Raw genomic sequence first — 22,516 nt, forward strand, 5'->3', positions numbered from 1 at the left:
ACTTTTCATTATCATCAAAAGCAAATTAACTTAATCTTACAATTAAACGTGCAGCCACTTTACAAATAACATTTTTAAACCATTTTAAGTCTCGATTAAAAAACATATATATATTATTTTTAAACAATTAATAAAAATTTGTCTCTTCACTCCACCTAGATTGTGCTCTATGTATTGACTATTGAAAATGAAATAGAGATAATGGTTAAGAACACCTCATGAAAATGCATCCCACTAACTTTTTTTCTTTCATTCCTCACATCATAGATCGTGCTGTTTTTCTTTTGCAACTTCCATTTTCATGTGAACTAGTAGTATCAAAGTTGTTACTTTCTTCTTAGAAAAAAGCATTTAAATTCCTCAGCAACAATGTGTATATTAAAATACTCCTGTTTGCAATGTTTGACCAAATTATAGATAACAACAAAAACAACATTGTCTTTCTAGGAAGTTACATGGAAACTGTTTCATCATGTACTCTTTAACACGAAATATCAAACTGTTTGTGTGTATATATACATAGGTGATCATTCTTGTATCTATAGAATGAAGTTCTTTCCTAGTATTTTCCTATAGGTCTAGTAAAATTCCACCATGTCTAACAATCATAATCTACAATATGATGGCACTTCATTCATCATTGATATCACCAACACCTTCACAAAAGTCACTTCTAAATACACCAATAATGCAAAAAGAAGGTGGCGTTTTGCATATACAGCTATATATTCTAGAAGGGTTATGCTTTCCCTTGCCCAAGAAGTTATATCCAGAAAAAATCCAAAACTCTTTCACACACAGTCTTCTAGCACCACTCTTGATGTAATTGAACCGCTCATTACTCGACATAACGGAACCGATCATTACTCATTGGTTTCTCATGATGTTGATAGAATCAAACTCGCTGATATGGTTAAGGACAAAAGCTTGAAGTCATTAGGTGAGTTTGGCGGAGTTGAAGGCGTTGCGCGTGTTCTTGGAACGGTTCCGAAAATGGGAATTGTGGGGAGTGATGATGATGTTTCGAGACGGATTGAGTTGTTTGGTTCGAATACTTACAAGAAGCCGCCCCCGAAAGGGCTTTTACATTTTGTGCTCGAGGCTTTCAATGATACAACTATTATTATCCTTCTGGTTTGTGCTGGTCTTTCCCTTGGTTTTGGTATAAAAGAACATGGACCAGGGGAAGGTTGGTATGAAGGTGGAAGTATATTTGTAGCGGTTTTTCTTGTGGTGGTTGTAAGTGCATTAAGCAATTTCAGACAAGAGAGACAGTTTCACAAACTGTCTAAGATAAGTAACAATATCAAAGTGAAAGCTGTGAGAAACGGAAGGCCGCAGAATATATCGATTTTTGACGTACTTGTGGGAGATATTGTGTCTCTCAAGATTGGCGATCAGATTCCGGCTGATGGAGTTTTTCTATCAGGTCATTCACTGCAGGTGGATGAATCTAGCATGACAGGTGAGAGCGACCATGTAGAGATTGAGCCTTTAAGAGAGCCTTTTTTGTTGTCGGGCGCGAAAGTGGTGGACGGATATGCTCAGATGCTTGTAACATCTGTTGGGAAAAACACTTCTTGGGGTCAAATGATGAGCTCGATATCGCGAGACACTAACGAGAGAACGCCCCTGCAAGCTCGTCTTGACAAGTTAACCTCTTCGATCGGGAAGGTTGGACTCGCGGTAGCGTTTCTCGTACTTCTAGTATTGTTGGTTCGTTATTTTACAGGTAATTCACAAGAAAAGAAAGGGAATAAAAAGTTTCAAGGAAGTGATAGCAATGTAAATGACGTTTTGAATTCTGTTGTGAGTATTGTTGCGGCTGCGGTTACTATTGTGGTTGTGGCAATCCCTGAGGGTTTGCCGTTGGCCGTGACGCTGACGCTTGCTTACTCGATGAAAAGAATGATGGCAGATCATGCCATGGTGAGGAAACTTTCTGCTTGCGAAACCATGGGATCTGCAACAGTTATTTGTACGGATAAAACAGGTACCTTGACATTGAATCAGATGAGAGTGACCAAGTTTTCTCTCGGCCTCGAAAATTTTATCGAAAATTTTTCCAATGCAATGACTCCTAATGTTCTTGAGTTATTCCACCAAGGGGTAGGCCTAAATACAACTGGAAGCGTCTATAAGCCGTCATCAGGATCCGAACCAGAAATTTCAGGTAGTCCGACAGAGAAAGCTATACTAATGTGGGCGGTATCAGATTTAGGTATGGACATGGATGAAATGAAACAGAAACATAAAGTCCTTCATGTTGAAACGTTTAACTCGGAGAAGAAACGAAGCGGCGTTGCAATAAGGAAGGACAGCGACAACCGAGTTCAGGTACATTGGAAAGGAGCTGCAGAGATGATACTTGCAATGTGTACAACCTATATTGATAGTAACGGCGCGAGGAAGTCCCTCGACAAAGAAGAACGGTTTAAAATCGAGAAGATGATTCAAGGCATGGCTGCTAGTAGCCTAAGATGCATTGCTTTTGCTCATACGGAGATTTCGGGTTCAGAAGAAAATGATTATATGATCGAAAGGGAGAAAAAGACTCTACAGGAAGATCGATTGACCTTGCTCGGCATTGTTGGCCTCAAGGATCCTTGTAGGCCAAACACAAAGAAAGCTGTGGAAACTTGCAAAGCTGCAGGAGTCGAAATTAAGATGATCACCGGCGATAACATATTCACCGCAAAGGCAATAGCAACAGAATGTGGAATATTAGATCCTAAGGATCATGCGAATGCTGGAGAAGTCGTCGAAGGTGTTGAATTCAGAAACTATACAGAAGAAGAGAGAATGGCGAAAGTTGATATTATCCGAGTGATGGCAAGATCGTCCCCTATGGACAAACTTCTGATGGTGCAATGCCTGAGAAAGAAAGGCCACGTAGTTGCGGTCACAGGCGACGGTACAAACGATGCACCTGCATTAAAAGAAGCCGATATAGGACTTTCAATGGGGCTCCAAGGAACCGAAGTCGCCAAAGAAAGTTCCGATATCGTTATCTTAGATGACAATTTCAATTCTGTCGCAACTGTTTTAAGATGGGGAAGATGTGTTTACAACAACATCCAGAAATTCATTCAGTTTCAACTAACAGTCAATGTTGCAGCACTCGTGATAAACTTCATCGCAGCAGTTTCTTCCGGGGATGTTCCCTTAACAACAGTTCAACTTCTTTGGGTGAATCTCATTATGGACACACTAGGTGCTTTGGCACTGGCAACAGAAAGGCCTACAAAGGAGTTAATGAAGAAAAAACCGATCGGTAGAACTGAGCCTCTTATCACAAACATCATGTGGAGAAACCTTCTAGCGCAAGCTTCATATCAGATAGCAGTTCTTCTCATCATGCAGTTCTACGGAAAATCGATTTTCAACGTAAGTAAAGAGGTAAAGGATACACTAATTTTTAACACTTTTGTTCTCTGCCAAGTTTTCAACGAGTTCAACTCGCGAAGCATGGAGAAACTATACGTTTTCGAAGGCATTCTGAAAAACCACCTGTTTCTCGGAATTGTGGGGATAACTATTGTTCTTCAAATCTTGATGGTGGAACTGCTGAGGAAATTTGCTGATACAGAAAGATTAACATGGGAGCAATGGGGAATATGTACCGGTATCGCAGTTGTTTCATGGCCTCTTGCTTGCATAGTAAAGCTCATACCTGTTTCAAATCAACATTCATTCAACTATACTAAGTGGTTAAAATTATTAGTCTTCAAGATTAAGAAAGCTTTTTAGGTTTATCTTGAGTTGCACTCAAATTTCAAGTATCTTATAGCATATACCTTTATTTAGGCTTGGAAGTTTGGGTAGTAGTTGTAATTGAAAAGTTCTTTATAAATGTGAGAGTGTATAATAAATATAACTACCTGTATCTATTTTTTGGGAAATTGGGTGGGTAGGAATTCAACTATAGGTGATATATTCGTGTTAACTTCTCTCAAGTGTACCAAAAAGTATATAAGCTATTAGGGTTGAAACCTTCAAATTGGTATGAGTAGAAATACATTCATTTGTTGATATAGATATGCTATCATTCTTGCTTATATAATGGCTCTTAGTTAAGGGCCAACGATAGATATCACTAGCTAAAAGCTTAGACCAATGTAAGACATGAACCCAAAGAAAAAAACCCGAAAGAGTTGTTAGGAACACTTTGTTGATGTTGAATATCTGATACAAGATAATCAAGTTTCATGTGTTTTCTGTATATAATACTTGTCTTATGATGTTGTCTATGCATAAAGGAATAAATTTGAAATGGTTGTCATTCTCATTCATATGAATAGAATATATATATATATCAATGTGTAATATTTGGTCAGTATCTAATTATGATACGGCATAATTATTTAAAAATAATTATGACAAATTATAACAAAAGAGTTTATTCTATCACACCTATGCAGTCAAAGTGGGAGGGTCACAGACGTTTAGATTGACTCGAAAATCATCAAAGAGAATGCGAGGAGACCCTTTGATGAAGATGTCTGCGATCTGATGTCTGGAGGGAACATGAAGGACACGTACCTGACCACGAGCTACCTTTTCCCGAACAAAATAAATGTCCATCTTAATATGCTTGGTCCGCTGATGCTACACATGATTACCAGATAAATAGATGACATTGACATTGTCACTATGCACCAATGAGGAATAGGAAAATGGAGCTTCAGGAGAAGATTGCAAATCCAACACGATTCTGAAACAACATTGGCAAAACCCCTATATTCGACTTCAACATTAGAACGGAAAGAGTAGGTTACCTTTTGGAGGACCAAGAAATAACATTGTCACCTAGAAAAACACAGTAGCCAGATGTAGAACGTTTGGTGTCAGGACATCCACCCCAATCATCATCAATGTAGAAGATAAGCTTTGTAATGGAGGATGGTGATAAATCTAATCTAAAATGTATGGTTCCCTGAACAGAGCGAAGAATGCACTTGAGAGAAAACATATGTTATGTGCGAGGTGCATGCAGGTGTAAATAAATTTACTAAACAACATATGATATGTCAGGTCGAGCGAAGGTGAGGTACTGTAAAGCCCCTGCAAGACTATGATATAGGGTGTGATCCTTATAAAGAGTGCCAGAGGAGATGCTGAGTTTCTGCTTGGTGTCGACAGAAGTGTCTGACGGCTTGTAGAACGCCATGTCAGCACATTCAACGATCTTTGAAGCATAAATGCTTCGACTGAGAAAGATGGCACTAGAGTGACGCGATAGTGCAATACCCAGAAAGTAACTCAGGGCCCTTAAATCCTTCATTGCAAACTCAGATGCTAATAGTGACATAATTGATTTGCAAAGGACCTGAGTGGAGGTAATAAGGATGATGTTCTCCACATATAGAAGAATGCATGCCATGTCAGAACTTTGTCAATATATGAAGAGGGAGTGGTCTGATGTGTTATGGCGGAAAAATGGTGGTGACATAGTCAGCAAAGCGTTGGTACCATGCCCTGGGCGCTTGCTTGAGACCATAAAGTGACTTCTTTAAATGACAGACATAATTTGGATGATGGGGGTCACGAAAACCCAATGGATGATGCACATAGACAGTCTCATGAAGATCACCATGTAGAAGGTCATTATGGATATCCAGTTGATGAATGGGTCATAATTTGAATAAAGCAATGGTGAGCATTGTTCGAATGGTAGCGGGTTTCACCACGGGAGTGAAAGTCTAATCACAATCCACACCAACAACCTGTGACCTGCCATCACCTACAAAACGAGCCTTATAATGCTCAAAGGAACCATCATAATTTTTCTTATGCTTACAAATCCACATACATCGAATAAGGTTAGCATCAGAAGGTCGGAGAACTAAATCCAACGTCATATTTCTAATAAGAGCATTAATTCAGATTGCATTGTGGATTTCCAATTCGGGTCAGATGAGGCTAGATTAGGGTTTTTAGGTATGAGAGTGATGGTATGGTCAAGTATAGAAAGTGATAGGGTGAATATCTTATGGGGTTTGAAAATGCCTTTCATGCTACAAGTGGTGATGGTCTGTGTAAGTGGAGATGGAGTTGGTTGGATTGATGGTGGTGAGGGAGAGGAGATCGTAGTTGGTGAGTTGGTCGAGGAGGGATCAGAGAGTGGTTGTTAGTTTTTTAGTGAGGGTGTTTGGTCGGTTGTGGTTGTCGGTGTTGTTTGGTTATTTGTAACAAGTGGTAACATTTGATTTTGCCACTGATATACAAGGTAAGGGTGAAAGTCATCGTTTAGGAAGTCATAAGAGTGAGGGAAAGGGGAATGTATCTTAGTGAAGGGAAATTGGGTTTCATCAAAGCACTTGTAACCTCTATGATTCAACGGGTAATCCAAGAAGATACGTGGAGTAGAGCGAGGTTGTAACTTATGAATGTTATAGGATAAAAATAAAGGATAACATAGACAACCAAAAACTCATAGATGTGTGTAGGTAGGATCTCGGTGATAGAAGACTTATCTTGATGACTAATTTTGAAGTGTTTTGTAGGGAGGAATGTTTAAAAGATAAGTTGTCATTTCAAGAGCATGATGAAAAAAAGATGTGGGAACAGAAGAATGGTTTTGATTTTGCATTCCTCTTTCCCATTTTGTGAGGATGTGTGAAGATAAGAGAATAAAAAGATAAGGCCGCGATTAGTGCAATATTTTCAAAATAACTCATTATTATATTCATCGTCATTGACACATTGAAAATATTTTTCATTTTGCAAAAATTATGTGCGAATACAGTTTGTTTGTGAGTGTTGTAAACATTTTAAATACTTGGGATTTTTTGCTAATATGGAAGGTTTATATGAAATTTATGAAATCATCCAAAAATAATACATAATATTTATGACCGACAAAACTTAAAATCGGAGACGTCCATATATCACTATGTAAAATATCAAAAAGCATCAAAGTTATAGTTTGAGAATTAAAAAATGGCAATTTAACATGTTTGCCTAAAACACAAGAGTCACAAATAGAAAGTTTATTAAACTGTTCACAACATATGAACTTATTAATGCAAAAGGAATGCAAAACAGAAATGCCAGGGTGACCTAGGAGACTATGCCAGAGACTGGAAGTAAGACTGACAAAATTGGTGGAAGTGGTGACTGGATAAAGATCGCCATGACTGTCACATCTCATGAGAGGGACCCTCGTTTGAAAATTTGATACAGTAAAACCAAAAGGTTAAAAGGAAATAAAGACATTGTTTTCAATGGTGAGTCTTCGCACATAAATAAATTTGTAATAATTTGCGGGGCATGCAGGAGATGGTTTAAGTGATAAGGTTGGTGAGAGGTGGGTATTTATGTATGTCAGTTGTCGTGAATCAGTATTCCATGGCCACTGCCAAAAATAATTTTCTAATTTGAATTACTTAAAGTAGAATAAGAAAAGAGATTACCTTGTGACAATGTCGTGTGGGATGTTATGCCAATATCCATGTACCACTGATTCTCAGAAGTATGGAGAGACATGGTATGCATAACGGTCTCAATGTTTATAGGTGTCTGATATAATGTAGTAGATGCATACGCCTTAGGATGTTGTCCTAGGATGTCTGGCTGGTTTGGAGGACCGGTGAGGCGTGTCCGCATAGACGCGGGATACAAGCATGGAGGAATAGCCCATGGTGGTGGAGTCCAACCCCATGGTTGTCATACTGAGTGTTATTGTTGATGTTGCCAAGGAGGAGAAAACTAGGATGAATGGGAATTGGGAGCACCACGTTGGGTGCCACCACAATAACCACGTCTCTTACTGCGGCCCTGGTTGCTACGAGAATGAGAGCAGTTGTCGGGGCAGCGGTAGCCACTTTAGAAGGTGTCATCAGAAGACCGCTGCTAAATTGTGTGCATGGTAACATGAGAACTATTGGTTGTCCTTTTAGCCATACCGCTTCTTCTAAAGTGAGCATGGAGCGGGCTTGATAAAAGGCAGGAAGAGGATTACTCTGGTGAATCAAGGTGGTAACACTGCGATAAGCTTATGGAAGACCAAATATTAGTTAAAGAACTAGGCGATGATTGTTGATAGGAGCGTCAATATTCCTCAAATGGTCAGAGAGCATGTTAAGATGCTGACAGTAAGTGATACATTGGGAAAATACTCCATGTGAGTGTTAGAGAACTCTTGCTCAATAGTGATAGCATGAGCGTTCTAATTATCTTGGAGAATATCAACCAAGCGATTTCAGGCCGCCATAGCAGTGAAGTCTGGTTCCAAAATGGTGGTTTGCAGATCAGTGGAAATAATGGAATATATCATTGAAGGACAATAGAGTCAAGGGTGGTCCATAGTTCATGCTCAACACCAGTAGCATCAATCGGTGGTGTCATGCCCTTAGAGGGAACAATGTGATGTAGAACCCGATGAGACTGATATGAATGTGAAAAATCTTAGCCCCGGTGCCATATTGGTCCTTCTCCATTTCAAGGACAATAAGAATGTGGTTCATAATGTTGGAAACAACATGAGCGGGATGAAAATCCATTTTGGAAATAGTCGATAAGGAAGGAGGGGTCTTGGACGTGCCAGAATCATGATTGACAAAGGGAGTTTGTTTGCTATCGGTGCCAGTGTCATTTTTGTTGAACAGAGACATCGCATGCGTAAGGGTAAAGTAGAGACGGTGGATACATGGACTGTTGCGGTTGTGGAGGCACAAAGAAGATGTCTATGCAAAGGTTATTACGACGAGGCAGAGAGAATGACGGAACAGAGGTGTGGCAATGGTTGCGATTTGTAGGTTTGAGAGAGAGAGAGAGAGAGAGAGAGAGAGAGAGAGAGAGAGAGAGAGAGAGAGAGAGAGAGAGAGAGTGATACCATGTAATATAATTGGAATGATTTTCTTTGTCTTTCATGTGAATAGAATATATATACATCAATGTGTAACATTTGGTCAACTATCTAATTATGATACACCATAATTACAGAAGACTATTTATGATAAATTATAACAAAATATTTTATTATATCATAAACAAATAATAAAGTAGTGGCGTAATGCTAAATGAGATGAGTGTAACACCCAAACTTTAGTAGTTTTACTTTCGTAGTTCCCAATATAAAGATAAAGAATAATTGATGAGTGATCTTTTTCATTAATGAGTGAGCTTGTAACTGGTGTTGAACACATATTTTATTTGAGACTTTTGTACAATTTTTTTAGAAAGAAGTATCCAAGAAATAAATTGATAACATTTTGTAACTATATGTTATTCTCACTATATTATTGATATATATGTCGTTTGCTATTCTAACAAGAATATCTTGCTTTTTTTTAAGGATTAAGAGAATTATAAACTACACCAACATGTGGATAGTAAGGAGTATTTTAAACTAATATATTTTATGTTTCTCTAACTATGATCTGTTAATGAATTACTATGTTGTTTGTGAAGGAGAAGAGCGATCCAAAACTCAGCGGAGATTTAAAAAAAAAAGCTCCTTTAGTGATCCTTACGAATGGACATGATCAGTAATAGAATCGTTACCTCTTGTGGCGATTGTAACCTTTGATGCAGATCTACGGAGCGATCACGAACGTTGAACGACGACATCGCCTCTACTCAGTCCACACAAACAGATTCCTTCAATCTCAGTGCTAGCTGCTACGAATGAAGTCTTTGAGTGTGAGAGAGAGAGAAACGAAATTGCAACTTCACAAATGCTTCTGCACAATCTAAAAAGCCCATTTAAGTGTATGTGGCCCATATCTTATAACATGCCAAAATCACTTAAGCGCGTGGTACCTTACCATATTTCGTATTATACTTAAGTACACCGTACCTTACGATGTTCTACAATTCACTTAAGTGCACCGTACCTTACGGTTTTCCTTAGTTACTCTATCTCTCATCAATCCATCCTTTTGTGTGTGACCCTATAGGTTTTCGCGACATTGGCAATTATATTAAATAACGTATTTAACATAATAAACAGTGAGCGGTATCTAGAAACACATCACTGCTAACCAAGACACGAAAATGTCATGTTGTCTGACAAATCCTTTTGTGATAATACTTATGTGTACAATTACCCTTTTTCCCTTATATTGAACACAAGGCATAGACCGTGTCATCCTTGTCCAATTCAATATTGGGCCCATAGACATTTATCCTGTTACGCAGGATGTACAAATTCCATCTAGGTCACTCATGTCCCTCAACATGCTTCGTGGAGTATCCATCAACTGTCTTTATGGTCATCTAGTTACGAACAATGTTTGATCAACAATAAGGCACTTGACTCTACATCTAGGGTCCATAGTGGTTTCAGGTCGAAGGATGGTATACACCATTATCACCATGAGAATAACTTATGACACTTTGCATAATATTCTATATAGTATTCTCATAGCGGGTCAATCCAGTATAAATATTACTCTTAATATTCATACCTATGTTTAAGACTTGATAACTCCTTATCCATGATCCATGAGATGTGATCATCAGTCTACATACATAATAGTCTTAATGCTTTAATGTTATCCACTTCACAATAAAGCTCAACTACGGATACTTTAAGAATAATGTCCTTATGTTTAATGTGATCTCATGATTAAGTCACACTTGATACATTAAACGGACTAGCTATTCTAGGGACTTTATTAAACAAACATAATAAAGAAAAAACCTTTTATTATTAATAAATAATTCGATACAAGTACCAAAAGTATTGGCCTCTAGGGCTTACACCAACAGTTTGATTACTTTTTTCCTTTCTTTCTGATTTAATTATTTTCTAGAATGTCTGATGAATATATATTTGATGTTAGACACATGAAAATTTTAGATGAAAAATTTAATATCAACTAAAAATTACATGCTCATGCATAAAATAGAAACTAACAAGATTGCCTTGCTCATGTCATGGCTGTAATGAAAAGCAGAAACTACAAAGTGGAGGATTACATAAATGTGCTCTATAAAAAGGAAAAATATTTTCCGTGCCCTAATTTTTCCCGAGCATTTCTGTAACATCCTATATATCGAAATGCAAAATAATACGAAAATAAAACAACTACACACATAGGTGTCATATCCTAAATTTTACCGTGCATTTTTTTCATCTGCATCAGCATGACATACATTCCATTTGATCATGCATTTCATTATTCATTTTATTACATTATTCAGAGGGTCAAAGATTGACTTTGTTGACTTTTATTACCATCTCATTTTCATTGTTTCGATTTAAATTTATGGTTTTTCTCGGTTTATCGTTTAAAATTGATTTGTGTCTTATTACTTAATTTTATTCTAAAAACTTTAATTAGATTTGGAGTAAAACTAAGAATAAGATGCAAATTAAAATAAAATAAAATATAATTATTGCTCTTATTTAAAAAAAATTATTGAATTGAATATTGTATTTTTGTCTATGAACCAACATCATTGAAATCCAAATCTTGACACAAACTTGAAACTTGAATCAATCTTTTTCTTCTTTGGTATTTTTTCTTAAGATAGTCTTTTGTCTTCATCAAAATCAAGTTAAGAAGGAGGAACATATCTTCTTTACAACTTGGATTTTAACGAAGTCTTTACACCGGCTATAAGACTTGAAACAATAAGAATAGTTGTTGCAATAAAAGCTTAAAGAGACTGGTCAATGCATCAATTAGATGTAAGATTAACTTTCCTTAAAGGACCTTTAGAAGAAGAAGTGTGTGTCAAGAAGTCGCATGTTTTTGAACTCGAAGACCAAGAGAAAAAGTTGTTCATACTAAGAAAGACATTATATGGACTAAGCATGCTCCTTGATCTTAGAACAAATGAATTGATCCCTTCATATCAAGTAGGATTCACTAAGTGTGCATAAAAACATGTAATTTATGTAAGGAAAATTAGGTAGAAGTCGTTAATAGTGTGTCAATATTTTGGTGAATTACTAATAACTAGTGAAAATGAAAAAGAGATAGACACCTTCAAGATAGACATTTCATTGGAGTTAGAGATGTCAGATCTTGGAAAACTATCATATTGCTTAGGCATATAATTCATGAGGATACGAAAAGGTATCTTTCTACGTAAAAAAGAATATGTTGAAGTTGTGTTAAAAGATTCCATATGAGGAACTAGTAAATCCCATGGAATATGGAGTCATACCTAAGTAGTGATGCATATGAGGAATTAGTAGATGCTACACTTTACAAACAAATTATTGGCTCTCTGATGAATTTATAAAATCCTAGGCCATGTGTCAAAATGTAGGATTGTTGAGTAGATTTGTGGAACAATCCAAAGTATCTCATTTTCTAGATGCAAAGTGGATACTATTGTATGTTAGTTGCACAATTGATCATGAAAATTTGATTCCAATTCAAAAGAATGTCACAAGAGATGCAATTATACAAGACTACTTAGATTCTTATTAGGAAGGTGGTTAAGATGACAAAAAGAGTATTGCATGTTATATATTTATGATTGATGGTTTGCCAATTTTAGTGAAGATGAAAATGTGATAGCTATATTTTTAGCATTGTTTCTTGAGAGATTAACTAAACAATGATATATTAAAGCTTGAATAATGTAATTGAGATACAAATATCTGATATGTTCATAAAACTATTTAAGAAAATAAGGTTTAATGACTTGAAAAAGAGTTTCAAATCATGAATCAGGTGATGTGCTTTTAATTTTGTTTTGAAAGTTTATGGTGTGTTGAATTAGTATAACTTTGTTCTAAAAGTTTTTACAAATAATTAGTTTGTAGTTTCTTTGTTTATTACGACGTGGCTAATTAGTTAGGTAACTTGCACAACAAGTTATATGCATATCAAGGTTGTTATTCTTTATATATATATATATATATAGCCATCTTCTTAATATATTGAAAAATATTTCACTTTATTAATATTCACTCTCATTTTATTTTGATCATTTTCTCCTTAACAAATACATTTGCATGAGTCATCAGAAACATAATCCTCTTCTTCTTCCTTATACCAACGTTAACTAATTGTTCCAACTCAGATCACTACCACTGCCACATCATCAAAAATAATGGAAATCAAATTTCCAAAAAAATGAAAAATTAGAATCTTTTCAAATTTCCCTATTTTAGATTCTCAATGGATTTGGTCAGAATCTTTGAGGTAAACTTCCTGTTAGCATTTGTTTTAAGATTTTAAAATGTAAAAACCTAAAACTGAGGTTAAGGGGATTCAAACTTAAGTCACCTCAACAACTAAGAATATTTGCACTACCATCAGATCAATTGAAGTCTCGTCTTCATTCTCCCATTATTTTATTGAATACTTAACTTTAAAAAAACTTAGAAAAAATATATTTAACTTTTATAGTAATTAGACTCATGTTTTATATTTATACAATAATAATATATTTATTTCAATAATTTTATTTTAAACTTTAAATGAATATATTTATTTGAAATAATATTAAAATATTTATTATATTGTCATTTTGAAATATTAGTAAATAAATATGTATTAATAAACTAAAAATATAGAAAAACTACATTATAGGAGAAACAAAATTATTTAAACTAAAAAAATAGAAAAAATAAATAAATTAAAACTTAAATAAAATTGTAAATAAATTTAACAATATATATTTTTATATGTAATTAAACACTAGAGAAATCAAATAAATGAAATGTAATTTCTCATATTATGAAATATATTTATTAAATATATTTTTAATGTTTGAAATATAATGTAGTTTTTCTATTTTTTTATAATAATTTTAGTAAATATTATAATAATTTTAATAAATGTATGTTAATATTTACTAAAATATTAATTTATTATATAAATATTTGTTACATAATATTTATTACATAATATTTATTCAACATTATTATTAAATAATAAATATTAAATAAATTGAATATTTTATTTAATATTTAATAAACTATTTAATCATTAATTAATAAGTTTTTAAATCTTATTATTATGTAATAAATTAATAAATAGTCTTTCAAACAATATTATTTTATTATTAATATTAAATAAATTTAATAAATAATTTATTAATCATTATTATTGCAATATAAGTTTAATCAATTAATTATTTAATATTAGTTGCATTAATATTTTAATCATCATTAATCATATAATAAATAATTTTTGTAAACAATATTATTCCAAGAAAAGATATAGTCCAATGCTTTAGGCGACTGCCTTCTAAGGGAGAGTGTGCATCAATTCGAATACTACCTTTCCAGTCCAAGAGTAAGGAACCAAGGCCTTTGTCTTGGGCCTCCAATTTTTCCTCTTTATTTGACCCTACTAATAAATTATTTGAATAAGTTGAATGTTTTTTTTACCATCATAATATAACATCAGTTAATCATAGTCGTCGGATATTAAAAGAAGTTTGACTTTTATTTCAAAAATCTATAAAGTAATACAAACGGATGATGGTGATGAATCGACGGTGTAAAACTTTTTACACTGACAGTGTATAGTAATTAATCTCTATTAAAAGAGTTTAATTGAAATACACTGACAGTGTAAAGAGATTTTACACCATCCGTTAATCATAGTCGTCGAATATTAAAAGAAGTTTGACTTTTATTTCAAAAATCTATAAAGTAATACAAACGGATGATGGTGATGAATCGACGGTGTAAAACTTTTTACACTGACAGTGTATAGTAATTAATCTCTTATTAAAATTATTATATTTAAAATTAACATATTTCAACTCAAATAAAATTAAATAAGTTGACTTTCTATTGATTGAAAAATAGTTATTAAATTAAATAGATTATTATAGTTTAGTAAATAATTTTAAACTTTAAAAAGTCTAAATAAAAATGTATTTTTTTATTAAAATATGATTATTATTTTAAAAAATTAATTAAAAAAATTATTTTAACATCCGCCTCAAATATCCACATCTCTTGGACGGACCTAGCTTAAGCTATTATTCGGATTTTTTTAAAAATAATCATATTTTTCAAATTAAATACTAAAATAGCAATTTTTTCAATTAAAATACGAAAATAATCACCTTTCCAAACAAATGCTCAGTTGATCTGGCGCATCCATTTAATATTAAGAGGAGGCGCCAACTCCCTTGACGCATGCTTCTAAAGTATTGCATGGAGGCGTCAGGGTTGCTGGCGCATGCATGTGTCTTTAACACATGTGTTCATGCATATGGCGCATGCATGTGCTTGTGTGTTTGACACCTCCTCTTAGGAACACTTAAAATTAAAAAAAAAATGAATTAAGGTGTATGCGCCAGATGCATTGGTGCATACCAATGCATAGACACATGCGCTAGCAATCCTGGCGCCTCCATGTAATACTTTAGAAGCATGCGCCAAGGGAGTCGACGCCTCCTCTTAATATTAAATGGATGTGCCAGATCAACTGACGCATCTGTTTAGAAAAGTGGTTATTTTCGTTTTTTTTTTAAAATGGTCACTTCAGTATTAAATTTGAAAAATGTAATTATTTTAAAAAAAATTCTATTATTCGAGTTTATTTTGGTTCACAAAAGTAGAACATTATAATAGAATAAAAGTCATAATAATAGGTTGTGGGTTTAATTCCATACAAATAAAAAATTAATTTGTGTTTATTATTTTTAAATATTAATAATTAAAAATAATTAAAAAGAAGTAAACATGATATTTAAAAAAATTAAAAGAAAAATCCATCTAACACAATCCACATCATATATAAAAAAAGTAAAAAATAAAATTACTAAGCAACATCACGTTAAAGATTGAGTCGATCAAATTCTCCTAAAATCGAAATTGAACAATTTAAAATTTGCAAGAAAGAAATCTATATTTTTTACCCTATTTTGTTTCAATTCGCATCATATGACAATTTTTTAATCCAAATAACCTTATTTTTCAAAAAAAATCTCAAAATAACTCACTTTTCAGATTATTTCCCGAAATACTCCACTTTGAAGAGGAGGCGCCAGATGAATTGTCGTTTGCTCTTAAACTTAGAGAGGAGGCGTCAATTGGATTGGCTAGTCCACCTAGTGTTGTCAAGCCAATTGGCACCTGTGTGTTAAGTTTTAAAGGAGGCGCCAATTGGTCTGGTACCTGTGTGTGTTTCGTAATTTTTTTTAAAAACATTGTACATTTTAGATAAAGTCGAAATCAGACCAATTCATATTAATATTAATACTCGTTTACACAAAAAAGACTAATGTCAATGATCGGGATCACCTAACCGACCTCCGGTCCCACATTCCCTAGCTACCCGAACTCGTGGCCCTAACCCGCATTAATTGATGATTCACCCTAGGTGTTTGAGTATCTGAGGGCCTAGAAACATCACCACCAACTGCAGGAGATTTCCTGAGATAGTCAGACAAATCAGCGTAGTCTTGTATATGCATCGAAGGGGTATCACCATAGCTGAGTTCATGACCCATGCTAGAGTAGTTGGGTTGTGTTTGAAGAAGAAGAAGAGACCGAGACACAAGTCGACCATATGTTGAACAATAACATTGAAGATGACGATCATCCAACGCCATTACCTCCAAGTCATGTATATAATCCGCCTCAACATATGACAAACATGGATATGCATGACGATGAAACATCCAACAGTGTTTTCTATAATCCGTATCCACGATTGGAGGATGAGTTAAAAGTGGGAGACATGTTCCGCACTAAAGAAGAATGCGTGCGAGGTATCAAAAAATTTCACATGAATAACTCTGCCGATTTCACTGTGAAATGCACTTATTCGAGAAGGTATGTCATCGAATGTTGTAACATCCTTTGCACGTTTCGGTTAGCTACGTCTCACAAGAAGAGAAACGACTCTTGGGATATATCTTCTATAGAACCACCTCACAGGTGCATTGCAACTAATGTTGTACAAGATCACCATAAATTAAGTGTTGGATTGATATGTCAAGACATTTTGTCGCTTGTTAACAAAGACCCATTAGTGAAGGTGAGTATAATAACATCTCATATCGTCACAAGATATAATTATACTCCATCTTACAAGAAAGCGTAGATTGCGAGGACAAAGGTTGTTGAACAGGTATTCTGCAACTGGGTGGATTCATACAAAGAATTGTCACAGTTTTTATGGGCGCTAAAAACATACGCACCAGGAACTATTGCAATTATGGAGACATTGCCAGCATTTACGCCAGACGGAACATGTGTTGCTGGAAATAGAATCTTTCACCGTCTCTTTTGGGCGTTTGAACCGTGCATAAAAGGTTTTGCATTCTGCAAACCTATTATTCAAATTGATGGAACATGGTTATACGGAAAATACAAGGGTACTCTGCTTATGGTTGTTGCACAAGACGACAACAATATGTCTTTCACATTGCCTTTGCTCTGGTTGAAGGTGAAATCGCTGGTGGTTGGGGTTTCTTCCTTCGACATCTCAGAACACATGTCGCACCACAAACCAATCTATGTTTGATTTCAGATAGATATGCTGTCATTGAGAATGTCTTTCCCATTGCCTTTGCTCTGGTTGAAGGTGAAACCGCTAGTGGTTGGGGTTTCTTCCTTCGACATCTCAAGAACAAATGTCTCAATCTAGGAGCAACACCTGCATCATAATTTAGTACCTCATTTTATTTTTTGTAAGCTTGGATTTTTGTATACCATTAACTTTTTCTTACAACAAGGTTAACAACAAACATCACTACAACATAAGCACACTTAAAATAGAAGAAGTCCAAATAAACAACACAAAAACCAAACATCGAATACATTTGAAAATACTTAACCATAATATTTAAGAACAATATTTCTAACTGATTACAACAATCAAACTGATGTCATCTCGTCCAAACATCATTTTCCTAGCATCCTTATCAGTTTTTACTCGCACTCAATCAAATATACTATCGAGTCTCTCAATACTTCTAATTTTTTTCCCTTCTGGTATTTTTCCATCTAACAAACGAACCGGCTCCCTCTTCAGTTGATCGAAACTACAGATGTTCCAGAAGAGCATCAACATCGGAGGCTTGTCTCTCGAATAAATCACTTTTTCATAGCGGCGACGAACATCAAACATGTTTGCAATATGGCGAAATGAGATGTGAAAAAATGAATCACACAACACCTCTATTTATAAAATTTTTTTTGCACATTACACTGAGGCGTCAGACCAATTGACGCCTCCTCTTCTAATTTATACATGATAGATTGAAAAAAAAAATTGAAAACTGAATTAGTTTTAGAATTTTAAAAAAACTGTGGAGTATTTGAATAAAAAAATCATATGACACTCACCGTATTAACTCTAAATTTTTATGATGATCTTTAAAATTTATTAATGATTCAATAGCGATCCATGAAAGACTTCAAATATAGTATATACTAGTACATCAACCAAAGAGAAAGTGCAAACCACTAACTATATGACTTCGTGGGGACCATATACTTGGCTTCTTAAAAATGTGACACAAGAGGAAACAAGTGTTTCAACTTTATTAACAATGTCTTTTTCTATCTCTTTTGATTTATTTTAACAAGGTTTTCTTGGGAATACAAATATTTAAAATCAACAAAACATAATCATACATCACTTATTTTATATATACTCCCCCTACCATCTTAAAAAACATTATCTCATCTTCATCTTATGTTTTTCTTTTGTATATACATGTATTATGATTAACCTTCAATGTTGTCGACATTATTGTAAGAAAATATAGGAAATTAAAAGGCACTTTAAGCTGCTTCATTTCTGTTTTTGTTAGAATTTGTATTTACATGCTAGATTTATATGGCATACTATTAAATATGAGTTTTTTTCCGCACAGAAAAATTGGCACTAGTAATTTAGAAGTTATAACACTCATCAAGTATTATCCTCAGCATAAATCGAATACGGTATTATCCGAATCTTTGTTCTTTAGTGAAAATTCATCATAAATCAAAGTCGATATTTTCCGAAATCGTTCGTCCTTTAGTCGAAATTCTTTGCCACTAGAGCTTAAATACTTGATTTGAGATCAAATTATTTGTTGTTGAATTATTCAATCATTTAATATTATATATTTTTCTATTTTAATTCATTAATAAATAGGTTAAACTTTAAGTTATTGTGTCTAACCAAAATTAATGTAGATGTTTTTGTTGAATATTCCCTCTAATCATATTTATATATAAGAAAAAGTATTTATTAATACATTCAATTACAAATGTATTTAAAAATCAGATATATCACATATTCAATTAATCTAAAAAACACTTCTTATAAATATGATGAGAGAATTTTATTTATAATGAATTTTGTTAGGAGTGTGTTATAATTAAAAACTTAGATGTTTCTTGGTGTGTAAGTAACAACTTTTTACACTATTTTCCATTCTTAGATGTTAATTAAGGATTAGTTGTGAAAGTTAATTTGTTTGCCAACTATCTTCCTCTTTTTCTTTTTTCATCTTGTGTAATCTCTCATGTACTTCTCATTCATTCATTAATGGAGATGATTTTTTTAAACTTGAAGTTACTCCATCAACATTACTACAAGAAATTTTGAGATTTATTGAAGGGGTATCAGAATCACCAAAAGTGAAATTAACCTAGCCTCTTCAAGATTTTCAACTAATTTTCTTACTATGATTCTTTTATAAGTTGTTGTCCTAGGTTTTAACATCATGTCATGCTTATAAGAAAAATATGGACATCATATCAAACTTTTGGATTTGAGTAATAGAAATATTTGAAAGAAAAATTACTTGACGAACTATGAAGCTTATAAGAAAAACAGTCAACATACCAAACAAAAACCTATCATCTTTATCCTACTTCAAAAACTTGGAGAATCTCTTTCCAGACTCGGTATTTTAATTTTAAATTAAAAGCGTAATTTTTTAAGATACATAATTCTTATTGTTCAGTGTAAAAATATTTTCTTTATACAATGACAATTTAAAATATTTTAAAAATCAATCAATATAAAACAGGTCTACTAACCAATCACATTTTTATTTTTAAACACTAATTTAAAAGAACAACTATGATTAAATGTCTATGTATATGTACTACTTTTAAACTTTTTCTATATTCTTATTATTAATTTCATCGCTACAATTTTTAGGAATAAATAAAAATTTCACTGTCCAACTGAAATTCATCACTATATATATAGTACTTTCAGATCCAACTGAAAAATGGAATATAAATAACAGTAACAATGGCTACATTTTGAACTATCACTTCACCAGAAAAAGCTACAGAAAACACCAACAAAACTCACCAACATTTGCATGAACACGGTATAGTTAATTCATGTTCTCTTTGCTTATAAAGGAAAATTAAGCTTTAAACACCATACAAGAAAATGGTGAAAAACAAGGTTTCATATTGTAGATCAAAGCCCTAGCTTTATTTTTTTCCTCCCATATACCATTACTTGAAGCTAAAAACCAAAGTTTAGAACCGCAAGCATCCAATAATCTTCAAAACCTGCTTTTAGGAAACACACTACAAGGAAATCCATCAAACACACTATAACAGATAATTGATTTTAACCATTTAGTAAAGAACATGGAGCATTGTTACTAGTATATTATTTAATGTGTTAAAACAAAACATAAAAAATAATATATCATACGTAAAAAAACAAAAAAAAAAAACAACAAAAGCATTGATACAATGAACCAAGACCTAAAAAACCAAAGGGACCATTAACCCTTTAGGTGAAGTAAACAAAAGCAAAAGACAGTATAACAATAAACTATTAAAAATAGTCAACAAGTAACAGTAAAACCAGGTTGGCATGAAATAACAAGAGAAAGAAAAAGTAGAGAGACAGACAAAAAAGGTGGTAATAACAACGCACGCCTGCCAGAACAGAAACAGAAACACAGAAAAAGGAATAAACACGAGATGCTTCTTCTAACAGTAATTTCACTCACCTTTTATGTTTAAAGTTTGTTGTGTCTTTCAGTTGTTGGAAGAGATCGTTAGGATTTTTGATTGGAAAATGTGGTCCACAAAATAGGAAAGAGTGAGGCTGTCACAGCATGACCTAGTCACGGTTAGGGTTATCTCTATCCATCCAAAGGAAAGCTCTCTAACCAAAGCTTAGATCATGCTGGCAGCTTCACTTTTTCCTTTGTGAACTTTCTTGAATCATTCTTCACTACTCTCTAGGGTTATATCAATATTTTACAGCAAGAACAACCAAAGACACATAGAAAAGCACAAAAAATGAAAGAGTTCAAATAGATGCAAGTATCAAAACCCTAACTTGAAGGAGAAAAATATACTAAAGAAGGTGCATAATTTAAAAACTATTTGTAAGCTAAGAAAGAACAAGGAAATTGAAGTATCCAAAGGAAAGAAAAAGCCAAAGTAGAAAACTAGGGTATTACTAGAAACAAACACAAGTGCAAGAAGGAATCTAGATAAGGAGAATATATATAGGGAAGAAAGAAAGGATAGTACAAGAGAGGGTAGATACAATAGTTAAGAAGGAATCATAAAGACAACACCCATCTTGTGAAACAGTGAATTTAAAAGGAAAGAAATATACATGCACAGTTAGGAAGAAAAGGAAGAAATTGAATTCAAAATTTAAGAACAGCTAAGAAAGCTATAAAGGGAATAGCAGACGCATGATGATTGATCAAGAGCTGTGTTATAGGAATAGGGTAGTAGTATAGGTCAGATATTATATTATGATATGTAGAGAGCTGCTATATAGCAGTGTTGTGTATGTGTAGCTAGCAAGAGACTAGTAGTAGAGTAGAACACAGTGGTGGATCCTTTCTCTCTTTCTGCCACCTATTCCACTGCACTCTCTCATATTAAATTATGCACATTAGGATAAATAATCTCTTTTCATTTCTTAATATTACTATTACTAGTTCCATTTTAGTCAATAAAGTTGTTAAAGCATGTTAGTAACATTTGCCCTAATGACAAATATGGTGTTAGGGGTGTGAAATGAATCTTGTCCAACAAGGATCAATGTAATCCCTCCTAATACAATTATAGACATTTTGGCACTATGTTTGATTTGAGACAAGTTGCAAAGAGAGAGTTAGCAAGGAGAGTAGTTGGAGAGAAATGCATTATTTATTTTGTTTGATGGCTAATGAAATAACAGTGAGATTCAAATAAATTGGGTCCCATAAATATTTCCAATCTTCTCTCTTAAGAGAAGAAATACCATTACCATAGATGAGTCTTATCTTTTTTTACTTTTCATATATAGCCTCACTCTCTTGTATAAATTAACTATAATAAATGTAATTTTATAACATACCATGGGAGAGAAACAATATATATGAATTGTAGTTAAGCAAAATTTGCACAATAATAATAAACTAATAATAACATATAATATTATGTGATTGTTATAACAAAGAACTGTTCAGCTAAACTTACAATTCTTTTTACATAAAATAAGTATGACCGACCAATTATCATGTAACTTAAACTAAAACTATTTACAAAAATATATTAAATAAACTAATACAAATTTATTTATAATAAAATTAATAAAAATTTAACTAAGAAATATTAAAATAATATAAAAAGGTTAAAAATATAACCAAGTAG

At 33.4% G+C, this 22,516-nt stretch overlaps 1 protein-coding gene and 1 long non-coding RNA gene across 2 annotated transcripts; one reads left to right on the forward strand and one right to left on the reverse strand.

Annotated features, from left to right (window-relative positions):
* Positions 1–287: 287 nt before the first annotated feature.
* Positions 288–4,036, forward strand: LOC127126118 (calcium-transporting ATPase 12, plasma membrane-type). The gene has a single exon (XM_051054978.1). The coding sequence runs from the start codon at positions 595–597 to the stop codon at positions 3,748–3,750; it is 3,156 nt and encodes a 1,051-aa protein (XP_050910935.1). The 5' UTR covers positions 288–594; the 3' UTR covers positions 3,751–4,036.
* Positions 4,037–20,146: 16,110 nt separating this feature from the next.
* LOC127129042 (uncharacterized) lies at positions 20,147–21,735 on the reverse strand. Its single transcript, XR_007806128.1, has 2 exons — positions 20,866–21,735; positions 20,147–20,431 (listed from the first exon to the last, which is right to left on the reverse strand). It is a non-coding gene; the product is annotated as an uncharacterized LOC127129042 (long non-coding RNA).
* Between the last annotated feature and the right edge of the window lie 781 nt (positions 21,736–22,516).

This window comes from Lathyrus oleraceus, chromosome 3 (assembly GCF_024323335.1).
Source record: "Lathyrus oleraceus cultivar Zhongwan6 chromosome 3, CAAS_Psat_ZW6_1.0, whole genome shotgun sequence".
NCBI lineage: Eukaryota > Viridiplantae > Streptophyta > Magnoliopsida > Fabales > Fabaceae > Lathyrus > Lathyrus oleraceus.